Below are 12,244 nucleotides of genomic sequence, written 5' to 3'. Positions count from 1 at the left end.
AGGACCTGGTTCATAAAAAATATAGGACCGGCTAAGGACCACGTATTGGAGAGATCCTTAGGAAACCTACTCCTACTCTAGAGATAGAGTACTACTTCTATATGAGTTATGTTCCACCTCTATACATATGTAAGCTCTATGTAGACCGCAAGACATATTAGTTTAGTCATGTATAGTCCCTGCTTATAAATTTCCTTGAGTGTCTTCCGTGATTTTTTTTCCCGCGAAGATTTTTCCAGTTAAATTCGTGCCTCATCTTCTCCATTCTGTGTGCTAACAGACCCGGCCGGCGCCGCCGAACGCGGCATCTCCTGGGACAACGACGACCTTTGTCTTTCTTTTTTTTTCTACTAGAATAGAGCTGCGTACCATTCAACGACGACCTTTGTCGATAACCAATCATGCTGACTTGCCACGTATACACCAAAATGGATGGGTGCCCTAGGTGTTCGATCTGTTCGCTTCAGCTTATTCAGCCGGCTTATCAGTCACCAAACAACTAAATAGTATTTTCCTCTCACAATAAATCAGCCGTTTCAGCTTTTCAGCCAGCTTATAAGACCAGGGTATGTTAACCCGCCGGGTCCGACCCGTTAAGAATTTCTATAAATCCACATTCTATCCGCTGAGCTGCATCCGCAGGTTGCTGGTTGTTGTTCTTCCTTCTTCCTCTGCCCCTGATCGTCTGTGCTGTTCTTCCTTCTTTCTCTGCCCCTGGACGTCTGTGCTGTTCATATTTCTCTGCGACTATACCATACCGCAGGGAGCTTCCTTCAATCCACCCACACCTTTCTACCTCAACAACTAACATCGATTCCCGCCGCACCACGCCACAAGTTTCAGGATGGTCCTCTCCGAGATCACCATGTTTGTGCTCTGCCTTGCCGTCGCCGGCCTCCACGTTCTAAACCCGCTTCTTGAATCCCTGCAGCGCGCGGTCTCCCCGCACAGCCCCGTCCTCGTCTGCATCGCCGGCCTCTTCATGCCACTTGCCCTCGCCACCGCATACAACATGGGCGTCATCCTTGTTTACCTACAAGTCGCCCCGGCGCCGGCGGCGCTCATGTCGCCGGCGGCCGTGAGGCGGTTCGCCGCCCTGGCCCGCGCCATTGCATCTGCCATTCTGCCCTGCTTCTCCTCATCGTCGTCCTGGCTCTCGGCGCCGGGGATCGTCGTCCTGGCTCTCGGCGCCGGGGCGTTGGGCGGGCCGGACGCGCTCCGGCTCCTGATCACACTCGCCGGGCGCAACCCCGTCGTCGACATCGGCATCTGCGTCTTCGTCATCGGCATGTTCGCCGCCCAGCTTCTCGGCATCCTGCTGCTGGCGCGATACGTCCGCAAGCCGTCGCCGCCCGCAGGAGGAGCCGGCGCGGGGCGTGGCGCACCGGGCGCCGCGCCGGCCGCGGATCCCCTCGCCTGCATCACCCTGCTGCTGTCCCTCGCCGCGGCGTCCCTCGTCACCGCGAGCCTCGTCGTCGGCCCCGGCGGCCCGGGCTCGGTCCGCCCACTCGTCGACCTCGCCGCCAAGTACTGCTACCCCATCGCCATCGCCGCCGGTGCCGCCCTCCTCTACGCCACGCCTCTGCTCCGCGTCTTCCGGGAGCCGCGGAATGCTCGCGGCCGCGCCGCTCCTGCGGAACGCGCCGCGACGACGCGCCACGCGGCGCGCTGCATCGGCCTGCCCCTGGTCGTCGCCGCCGTCTGCGTCCTCCTCGTCGCCATCCGTTTCGGTGCGGACGGTGACCTCGACGCGCTCCGCATCTGTCCCGGCCACACCAACACGCCCGTCGCCGTCGCGGTCGGCGCCACGCTTCTAGTTCTCGTCCGCTTCTACCGCAGGGCGCGTAATGCGGCCCCTGCCGTCGGCGGCGACGCTGCCCCTGCGCCCTCAGCACGCTGACGTCCGTGGTCGTCGCCGTCTTCACCCTCGCCTGCCTCCTCGTCGACGTCGTCATCCCGAATATACCCCGCCCGGGCGCGAGGCGGATGGGGTCATGGGGAGACTCGCCGTGCATGCGCCGACGCGGATCTGGTTGGTATCATATACTACTAGCTGTTCTACTTTTAGTATTCCAGAATCCAGAGCTCGTGTAAAATTGTACCGTGAGCCGAGTACTGTACTAGTTGTACATACTTTTACAGCAAGAATCTGGAATCTCGATGGGGAAGTTATTCTGATGTTTGGATCCAATCCAACTAGCAAGGTGGCCTGTGCAAATTGCACGGGTAGCTAGTGTTTTTTCAATCTTCTATTTTTTATACATTAAAAAATTGGATGCAAATAGTTTTGTTTGGTGATGTCAATATAATTGTCGTCTTAATTGCCAAATCAATGTATCATCTATGGTCCTTCTCTCAAAAGTTATATTATGTGGTGTAAGTATAGAAACATATTTTTATATATTTATAGAAAGAATACTATATATATTTAATGTGAATATAATTTTTTTTAAAAAAATTGACTGGCAACTTATATTTTTGCTTGAGAGTTTTAGATGCATGATAAATTATCCTTAGATTTTTAGAAGAAGATCTAGGTGAGTGGTTCAATGTATATCAGCAGAAGTAATAGTATTCTTTATTTCTCAATCTCAGGTTGCTATAGCCCTATGCATGCTTCTATATATATTATCTTATGGTTATTGCACATTTTTCCAGCACGAACCGTGCATGGGTCAACAAAATCATTGTTGCAGTTGGCAAGGCATAACCTTCTTAGTTATGCTCGTTCCCTCTATCCTACTTCTTCCCCTCTCTCCTATTTCTGTTCCCAAGGAGAAAAGTCCGATTTTATAGTGTTCTGAGTTGGATAGCAAATCAATGCGTAGTTTTGGTGGGGAAATAAGAAACAACGGCGGTGCTTATAATTGATCAACAACAAGAAAAGTCAACTAGGTTCTATGCATTAAAAAAAAAGCTAAAACGATTGAAAGCTAAAACGACATGTAATTTGGAACGGAAGGAGTACAAAGTAAGATGATGCAATTTATGTTCCGAGTTGCCTGCACCTGTTCCGGCCATCCACACCCCTCTGAGCCCTCTGAGCCTTGCTCCAACCATTGATCCATTGCAAACTAGATACAGTCCCGCATGAACTGGAAACAACCTTTGCTAGCTCCAGTCACTGAATCCAGGGCACCTGCAACTTATGCCAATGACCTGAACTGAGAAAGCAGAGAAGTTGATCGACGAAGCAAAATGAGCTAGACCGAGCTATGTGTATGTTTGTGTGGCATGAACATACCACACTGGAGGGATTCCTCAAGCTTTTCAGCCGGGCTGGGAGGCAAGGCACAATGGGGCCTCAATGCGTCGTGGCGTGTGAACTCAGAGGTTCCGAGAGCGACATGGCGCAGTCTGGTGGGATAGGGACAGGGCGACGACGGGCAGCTCCGGATCGGAGAAAAACGATGCTCTTGAAGGCTCGCAGAAGTTTCTATGCTTAGCGACTAAGGTTCAACATTCAAAGGGGAAATTTCAGGGAAGCTTCTTTGTGGGCCATGATAATTTGCTTGGAAGTTTCTGCCCGGGCGGAGGAATCGTCGGCAACCTTGGTCGGCAGGAGCACCGAAAGTCTCGCGGAAGCAGTTGCCGGAGGATTTGGGCCGGTGCCGCGGTGCCAGCGTAAGATGGCTACGTGAGGGGAACTGAGAGGTGAGAGCTGAAGCTGTTCTTGACTTCTTGCGCTGCAAGGATATGTAAGTGCTCAAGACCTCCGGAGTCCTACAGTGCTCATGTTCCATTGAGACTCGCTAGAATTCGAGGGCCCGTACAATGGCCTGCAACTGCAAGGTTCGGTGTGTTGGCTTCTGCTGGCTGCACAAGCAGCTGCATAAAGGCCAAAGGCCCACAGCCCAGTCTCAAACGCCTCTCAAACGCCTCACTTGGCTGCTGCAGCTGCAGCTGCATCAGCAATCTCAACCGAACAGCTTTTCAGTTGCTGTTGTTTGAAGGTGTGGTAGACGTGTTGCCATCCCAACTTAGTTAGGCACTTGTTGCTCCAATTCAGTTGGTTTTTCTCAGCAATGCAGAGGTTGAGGAACGTTTTTGTTGTCTCCTCATCCCAATTGGCATGGATGTTAGCCATCTGAGCCCAGTTGTACAATGCATAGTTTGAGTAGGTAGGAGCTGCAATTTTATTTAACAAAGAAGAAAACGCAAGAGACATAAAAGTAGACAAACTCAGTACATAATGAACATGTCACTTGCCTTAGCAGTTGTCTTGGCGCGTTTGTAACGGAGATTGTATGGACAGGCTAGTGGGGGAGAGCATGAAGAAGTGGATGACAATGCTAGTGTGGAGAAGAGTGCACTTGAAGTAGGCTCGCTGCAAAGGACTGCATATGTGCAAAAGAAAATATTGTCAGATCAGTGCTTCAAATTTCCACTCAACATTGTACCAGAATTTAGTTACTAATCCAATAAAAATTCAGAGAAGTTTATGTCAAAATTTACTGTGAAGCACAAAAAGAAAGACCACAAGCTATTTACTATGAGAATTTAGTATACGTCAAAATTAGTTACTAATCTAATAACATTCAAAGAAGTATATGTCAAAATTAGCAGCAAGCAAAACCACGAGGCAACCTAGTGGTGAAGCACCAGTGCAGCAACAACAATGTAAAACATGTGTCTTGTATATTTTAGAAAGAAGCTACTACACATTTCAATTCACCAAACCAGTAGCACATCAAGCTGCTTGAGTACCAAAATTTAGTTACTAATCCAATAAAACTTGCGTAAAGTTCGGGATGTTCTACTTACATCAAACAAAGACCTCAACAGGGAAGAGAAATTAAAACATTTGATCTTTTGTTATGAGAAAACACATGAGCTACTCCTTCTGTATGGAAATATCTGAAATTTAGAAACTGTGTTGTCAAAATGCTGGATGAAAAATTAGCAGCAAGCAAAAGCATGAGGTAACACAGTGGTGAAGCACCAGTGCAACAACAACATTGTAGAATCATGCTGACTTGTATATTTCAGAAAAAAATACTACACATTTCAATTCACCAAACCAGTAGCATTTGAAGCTACTAGAGTACCAGAATTTAGTTACTAATCCAATAAAACTTCCGCAGAGTATCAGAATTTAGTTACTAATCCAATAAAACTTCAAAGAAGTATATGTCAGCATTTACTATGAAAAAATATTTATTTGTACCAAGAATAGAGCATTTACTATGAATATAGTATAGTATATTAGCAAAATTTTTGGTTATCCAGGCAATTTCAACCAAAAGATGTTGAAACGGATTAAAACTAGGATAGAGTAGAATGGCGCAGATGAAACTAGGCCAAGCTAACAAAATTTAAAGAAGGTAAAAGGCAGAAATACAAAAGGTCAGCACCCTAATACTAGAACCAACCCTACAGATGCTACAAAGGTTCAGAGATATCCCACACTCAATCATAAAATCGAAGTACTTACCCCAAACCACCACCACCACTATCGCTACAAAAATATCCGCTTGAGCAAGAAGTCTATAGCGGTAAAACTGCTACAAAAAATGAGGATTGCCTAGATCTGAATGGGGGCTTCCTCGGGCTATGGCGGCGGCAGGGCCAGAATATGGCGGATGGGAGATCTGAGTGAGGACCTCTTGCTCGAGTTGGTAGGCGGGGGGTGCCGCGGTGAAGATAGCGGCCGCCGCGAGCTCGGATCCCGACTGGCATGCTGGGCGGCGACCTGGATCCCTAGCGACCAGCTTGACCCTGGGTGCCTCGGCACTGCGGGTAGACGACGGAGGACGCGGTGGGGGCGAATGATCCGGCGCCGGCAACGAAAAGCCCAACCCATGCTAGATCTGCTATCCTGGAGGTCGCTTCACCTACGGAGGTAGGATGACGCTGGGGACGGAGAAGGAGGGACCGATGGAGGCGGAGAGCGGGCGAGAGGGAAAGCGAGGTGGATAAGGTTTGTATTGTTGCGGATAGAATGAGAGAGGGAGAGAAAAGGAGGTGCGAAGCCGTCAGTAGGCAGCCGAACAGCTGCAGTTCGGCAGCCGAATGTCTGGACTCATCAGCGCAGTTGGAAAAAGCCCAGCCGGCTTTTCCAGCGCAGCCGAAACGGGCTGCTTGGATCTACAGCGTAGCAGGCTGAAATTAAGGTCACAAATCAGCTCCATCAACGGTTTTTATCTAACTTCACCGCCCATGGTTAAAGCCTGAAGAGATTCAACCGACCAACCACAAGACAACTACGGATGGATTATCTAGAACTTGTTGAAAATATAGGGCATGCGTTTCCTACCCAGGAAAGCCGGCAATGTAATCACCACTTCACCAGCAGCCTGCACGTTGCTCACCATCTTCCTCAGCTTCTCTATCGACCGTTGGTAGCAACACTTTCGATACTACTCTTTTTTTTAAAAGATAATAACGGATACTACTGGTTATACTTTTCCCAACTACTCCCTGCAACGGTCTCATGTGACTTCATCGCCGACCACACGACAACGGGTAATCCGGCTCCGCCGCTAGAGCGTCTGGGCCGGCGGCCCGGTCGGTGCGCAGTGCGTTTTATTTCCGTCTTTCTGTCTTTCTAGGGGTTCGGATTTTCATCTCATCCATCCTCCATGGATGGTCTTGACGGAATTGCTTACTTGTCATGTCGTTAGCCGGCGTGATTTGCGCGCCGAATTTTCTTACCACGCGAATAGTTCAACGACGACTTCCATGTGACACCAGCTTCTCCTGGTGATACGGTCGTGCAGAATCTGCGCCAGTGGATGGCTCCAGTTGAACGAGTCGCGGATTCGGGGCAAGTGGCCGGCCGTGCACGCACGACGGCGACCGTCGACGTCGATGCTGATCTTTGGCAGCGCAGAATGTCGTCCTCTATTCACACGGTCGATGCTGATCTTTGGCAGCGCAGAAGGCGAGTCAAATCCGCGACTCGTTCAACTGTAGCCATCCAGTGATCAATTCACCACGTACCCAGCTACTCCTGGTGATACGCGCAGCAGTGCGGGAGTGTCAGGGACACTTCCGTCCCGTCACGCACAAGTCTTTTCCCAACAACAATGTGGGGGAATGAGTGTTTGATACCAGTAAAAGTTTAGCACCTATCGTATCGGGTGTTTAGATACTAATTAAAAGTATTAAATATATGTTAATTATAAAACTAATTGCATAGATGGAGTTGAATTCGCGAGACGAATCTATTAAGTCTAATTAGTTTATGATTTGACAATGTGGTACTACAGTAACCATTTGCTAATGATAGATTAATTAGATTTAATAGATTCGTCTCGCGAATTAGCTCAAAAATACTGCAATTAGTTTTATAATTTAGCAGCCAACGGCGATGCGCCGCGCCCGGCGCGCCGTTGACCATATATGGTCTACGGAGGAGGTAGAGGACTTCGCCTCGTCCTGGAGTAGGTCGCAGCGGACCGCGGCGCCGCCATGCTCCCTCCGTGTCCCAAAAACCGGCAACTCCCCACGGGCCATGGCCATGGCCTGTGAAGTCACGGCTGACGGTCACGCCACGTCGGCGCTGACGTCATAATCCGCTGGGTGCCTTAATATCCCCGCACCAGATCGACTGACACCGTGGCGACCTTTGTCTCTGCGTGCTTGTTCCGGAAACATCCTCACAACTCTCTAGAATTCCAGGACTTTACTTCCAATGAAATGATTGATGCTCGGACCTTCGAGGTTTTCGCTCAAGCTATATCTTGGAGGTGACGTACACACTGCGTGCCATTTGTTCTTTGTTTGTAAAAATGTTATCATGTATGTACTTGCTCTTTGTTAAATTGAGTCTGGCTTTTGGTAAAAGTAACTTATTTTCAGCCAATCAGGCATCGAAACTTAAGCTGTTCATTTTTCATTGGTATAAAAGTTTGCATCTACGAATAAAAAGGCTGGAGAAGGAGAAAGGCAAGGAGAAAAGTCCGATTTTATAGTGTTCTGAGTTGGATAGCAAATCAATGCGTAGTTTTGGTGGGGAAATAAGAAACAACGGCGGTGCTTATAATTGATCGACAATAAGAAAAGTCAACTAGGTTCTATGCATTAAAAAAAAGCTAAAACGATTGAAAGCTAAAACGACATGTAATTTGGAACGGAAGGAGTACAAAGTAAGATGATGCAATTTATGTTCCGAGTTGCCCGCACCTGTTCCGGCCATCCACACCCCTCTGAGCCCTCTGAGCCTTGCTCCAACCATTGATCCATTGCAAACTAGATACAGTCCCGCATGAACTGGAAACAACCTTTGCTAGCTCCAGTCACTGAATCCAGGGCACCTGCAACTTATGCCAATGACCTGAACTGAGAAAGCAGAGAAGTTGATCGACGAAGCAAAATGAGCTAGACCGAGCTATGTGTATGTTTGTGTGGCATGAACATACCACACTGGAGGGATTCCTCAAGCTTTTCAGCCGGGCTGGGAGGCAAGGCACAATGGGGCCTCAATGCGTCGTGGCGTGTGAGCTCGGAGGTTCCAAGAGCGACATGGCGCAGTCTGGTGGGATAGGGACAGGGCGACGACGGGCAGCTCCGGATCTGAGAAAAACGATGCTCTTGAAGGCTCGCAGAAGTTTCTTTGCTTAGCGACTAAGCCCTTGTTTACTTTCCTCCAAACTCCCAACTTTGACACTATGCAAAAAGAAGATTCCCCATCACATCAAACTTGCGGTACATGCATGGAGTACTAAATGTAGACGAAATCAAAAACTAATTGCACAGTTTTGTTGTACTTTGCGAGACGAATCTTTTGAGCCTAATTAGTCAATATTTGGACAATAATTCATAAATACAAACGAAACGCTACAGTGTCGCATTTATGGCAAAATGCCAATTTTGCAACTCCCAACTTGAGAAGTAAACAAGGCCTAAGGTTCAACATTCAAAGGGGAAATTTCAGGGAAGCTTCTTTGTGGGCCATGATTTGCTTGGAAGTTTCTGGCCGGGCGGAGGAATCGTCGGCAACCTTGGTCGGCAGGAGCACCGAAAGTCTCGCGGAAGCAGTTGCCGGAGGATTTGGGCCGGTGCCGCGGTGCCAGCGCAAGATGGCGACGTGAGGGGAACTGAGAGGTGAGAGCTGAAGCTGTTCTTGACTTCCTGCGGTGCAAGGATATGTAAGTGCTCAAGACCTCCGAGTCCTACAGTGCTCATGTTCCATTGAGACTCGCTAGAATTCGAGGGCCCATACAATGGCCTGCAACTGCAAGGTTCGGTGTGTTGGCTTCTGCTGGCTGCACAAGCAGCTGCATAAAGGCCAAAGGCCCACAGCTCAGTCTCAAACACCTCACTTGGCTGCTGCAGTTGCAGCCGCAGCGCTGTATCAGCAATCTCAACCGAACAGCTTTTCAGTTGCTGGGATAGGCAAAGGTCAAAGTTTTGCACTAGCAGTGCCAGGCATGATTATGGGGGTGTTTGGATACCCTTGCTAAAGTTTAGCACCTGTCATATTGGATGTTTAGTGCTATTTAGGAGTATTAAATATAGGCTAATTACAAAACTAATTGCACAGATGGAGTTTAATTCACGAGACGAATCTATTAAACCTAATTAGTCCTTGATTTGATAATGTGGTGCTACAGTAACCATTTGCTAATGATGGATTAATTAGGCTTAATAGATTCGTCTCGCAAATTAGCACAGGGGTTCTGCAATTAATTTTATAATTAGCTCATGTTTAGTCCTCTTAATTAGCATTCAAACATTCAATATGACACTGTTTACCACCTAGTATCCGAACACTCCCTGTAAACGCGGTATGCCGTGCAGAGAACTGCAGCATATATCCAAAACGGCAAAAAGGTTGCCGCAAAAACTCCGCCCGAAAGACAAGTTTCATGCAGAGGGATCCGCACACCCTCCAAATTTCTTGCCACTCTGCCAGCAACCAGCCTGCAGCATGGCCTCCAAACGGCCGGGCAACCAGCCCCAGGGGAACCGGTCCGCAGAATTTGCGGGCGATCCATGCGTGCCTGCATGGGATCCATCATCATGTGCATGCCTAGTCCGGATGGAGACAACGTATGCGAATGTGATGCTGATATCCATCGATCGATCTATCCACCAGGAACAGAGACATGTGACATATCCAGTAGTGACCGGGACACGTGTCGACGTGCCAGGTGCGCCACGAGGGCGGGAAACATTGGGCCACTCGAAGAAATGATGCTGCAACTCGCGGCGAGTCCACCAAATTCTTGGCTCTGTCAACTCTCGTGCCCTTCCTCTCAAAAAAAAAAAAAAAAACTCTCGTGCCCTTGATTCCCTTTGTCTCTGTCCGGCGGCGCCATGTGATGATGGCGGTGAATACTTCCGGTGCTCCACCCCCTTCCTAAACTCCCGTACTCCACCTAAACAATACACATCAAAATGTGCATGATAAAAACAACAAAAAAATATAGATGGATAGAGAATGCAAATATCTACATTCATGCAAAGTTTTAGGATGAACAAATTTTATGAAGGGAAAGAAAAAAGAGAAAATTGCTATATGAATAGTGCGGGTTATGGATCGATATGAAACAGTACACCCAACCCGTTAACATCCTGTTTTTCTCTTTTTTATTTCTCCTTGCAAAAAATTGTGTTCATCCTCAAATTTGCATCAATATAGATCTTTGCATCCTCTATCAATATATATTTTTGATTGAATTTATCATGCACATTTTGATGTGTATTGTTGGATGGAGTACGGGAGCATGGGAAAGGGGTGGAGCATTGTGAGTGTTCTCGATGATGGTGAGGTCCGGCCCCGCCTCTGAACGGAACCGGGGAAAAGGAGTCAAGACAACGACGATCTCCTTGTCCAAATAGGATGGTTCCGTTGAGATTATGAAAACGTGGGTTCAGGCGGGGTATTCCAGAATCCAGAGCTCGTGTAAAATTGTACCGTGAGCCGAGTACTGTACTAGTAGTACTATACTTTTGCAGCAAGAATCTCAGTTATCTGATGTTTGGATCCAATCCAACTAGCAAGGTGCCCCGTGCAAATTGCATAGGTAGGTAGTGTTTTTTCAATCTTTTATTTTTTACTTAAAAAATGGACGCAAATAGTTTTGTTTGGTGATGTCAATATAACTGTTGTCTTAATAGCCAGATCAATGTATCATCTATGGTCTTTCTCTCAAAAGTAATATTCCGTGGTGTAAGTATAGAAACATATTTTTATACATTTATAGAAAGAATACTATATTTAATGTGAATATAATTTTTTTTAAAAAAAAATTGACTGGCAACGTATATTTTTGCTTGAGAGTTTTGGATGCATGATAAATTATCCTTAGATTTTTAGAAGAAGATCTAGGTGAGTGGTTCAATGTATATCAGCAGAAGTAATAGTATTCTTTATTTCTCAATCTCAGGTTGCTATAGCCCTATGCATGCTTCTATATTGTCTTACGGTTATTGCACCTTTTTCCAGCACGAACCGTGCATGGGTCAACAAAATCATTGTTGCAGTTGGCAAGACATAACCTTCTTAGTTATGCTCGTTCCCTCTCTCCTACTTCTGTTCCCAAGGAGTTTTCACCATACCGCGGTTGTCACTGAAGACACACACGTACTGGACAGTGCGGGTCATTTCCTCTTGTTGAACACTACCTCCAACATGCTATGGATGGGCGTGCATATCAAACGTCAATTTCCAAATTGCTTTGTTCTGGATCACTTCAGCGTTCCGTGTTACTGCATCATCTATTCTTCCTTCTTTCCTATTTTTTTTACTCTTCGATGGTCCGCTGATCACAATGATGCACACCAAGACATCACCGTCTCACTACTTCTCGTTGTTGCCGGTGTTGATCACTATGCCTCTGTGGCCACATTAGGGTGATACTCAACATTGTGATTGGGTGGGGATCGAATTGTGTGGCTGCTATGACATGACAGCACCACCGTGTTTTCATTGTTGTGTCCCTAATTTTTTTTTATCAATGTTCGTGGCTTTCTAAATCGTAATCGCGTCTTAGCTTTGCAAATCTTCTTTTCTATCTTCTGATTGAGCATTTGTTCTCCATATTCTGCTATCTGGCTAAACTTCGTCATGAGTCATGACTAGCCCAAGTTTTTCTCCATGGTAGCTCTCACCCTCTTAGAATCTGACCGATGTGCTAACGTTTTTCTCTCCTTTCGATCGTAGTTCTTCCCATTAAGCTACTGTGGGGGTGAGGTAGGTGCCCTGTGCTTTGAGTATATTGTCACTGTCAAAGTGCATACCATGGATGAATGACGCATTGTTTATAACACTATCATATCTCTATTTTCAAATGCT

At 47.3% G+C, this 12,244-nt stretch overlaps 2 protein-coding genes across 8 annotated transcripts; one reads left to right on the top strand and one right to left on the bottom strand.

The window, feature by feature from the left end:
* The first annotated feature begins 347 nt into the window (after positions 1–347).
* LOC101776605 lies at positions 348–2,589 on the top strand. Its single transcript, XM_004964511.4, has one exon. The coding sequence runs from the start codon at positions 845–847 to the stop codon at positions 1,898–1,900; it is 1,056 nt and encodes a 351-aa protein (XP_004964568.1). The 5' UTR covers positions 348–844; the 3' UTR covers positions 1,901–2,589.
* Positions 2,590–2,867: 278 nt separating this feature from the next.
* LOC105914316 lies at positions 2,868–8,463 on the bottom strand. Of its 7 annotated transcripts, XR_002677356.1 has the most exons (4): positions 8,364–8,463; positions 8,128–8,258; positions 4,765–4,857; positions 2,927–4,337 (listed from the first exon to the last, which is right to left on the bottom strand). XR_002677356.1 is itself a non-coding variant. In XM_012845651.2 (3 exons), exons 1-3 carry the CDS (start codon positions 8,177–8,179, stop codon positions 3,881–3,883), a joined length of 387 nt encoding a protein of 128 aa, XP_012701105.1. In that variant the 5' UTR covers positions 8,180–8,457; the 3' UTR covers positions 2,884–3,880. The 7 variants fall into 7 exon arrangements, 1 of the variants encoding a protein (XP_012701105.1); XR_002677357.1 differs by lacking the exon at positions 4,765–4,857 and having other exon boundaries at positions 2,868–3,164; positions 3,245–4,337; positions 8,128–8,457; XR_002677353.1 differs by lacking the exon at positions 4,765–4,857 and having other exon boundaries at positions 2,868–3,139; positions 3,245–4,337; positions 8,128–8,457.
* Between the last annotated feature and the right edge of the window lie 3,781 nt (positions 8,464–12,244).

Source organism: Setaria italica, chromosome IV (genome assembly GCF_000263155.2).
Source record: "Setaria italica strain Yugu1 chromosome IV, Setaria_italica_v2.0, whole genome shotgun sequence".
Classification (NCBI taxonomy): domain Eukaryota; kingdom Viridiplantae; phylum Streptophyta; class Magnoliopsida; order Poales; family Poaceae; genus Setaria; species Setaria italica.
The sequence above is the reverse complement of the archived record's forward strand: the minus strand, read 5'-3'. Positions and strand labels throughout refer to the sequence as shown.

Excerpts from the sequence above, each read along its gene's own strand:
- LOC105914316 (XM_012845651.2), bottom strand. The coding sequence starts at position 8,179 with ATGGTTGGAGCAAGGCTCAGAGGGCTCAGAGGGGTGTGGATGGCCGGA. Across the intron at positions 4,338-8,127 it reads GGTGTGGATGGCCGGAACAG|TCCTTTGCAGCGAGCCTACT; the intron begins GTGCGGGCAACT and ends GCACATATGCAG. Across the intron at positions 4,088-4,209 it reads GCGCCAAGACAACTGCTAAG|ATGGCTAACATCCATGCCAA; the intron begins GCAAGTGACATG and ends AACTGGGCTCAG.
- LOC101776605 (XM_004964511.4), top strand. The coding sequence starts at position 845 with ATGGTCCTCTCCGAGATCACCATGTTTGTGCTCTGCCTTGCCGTCGCC.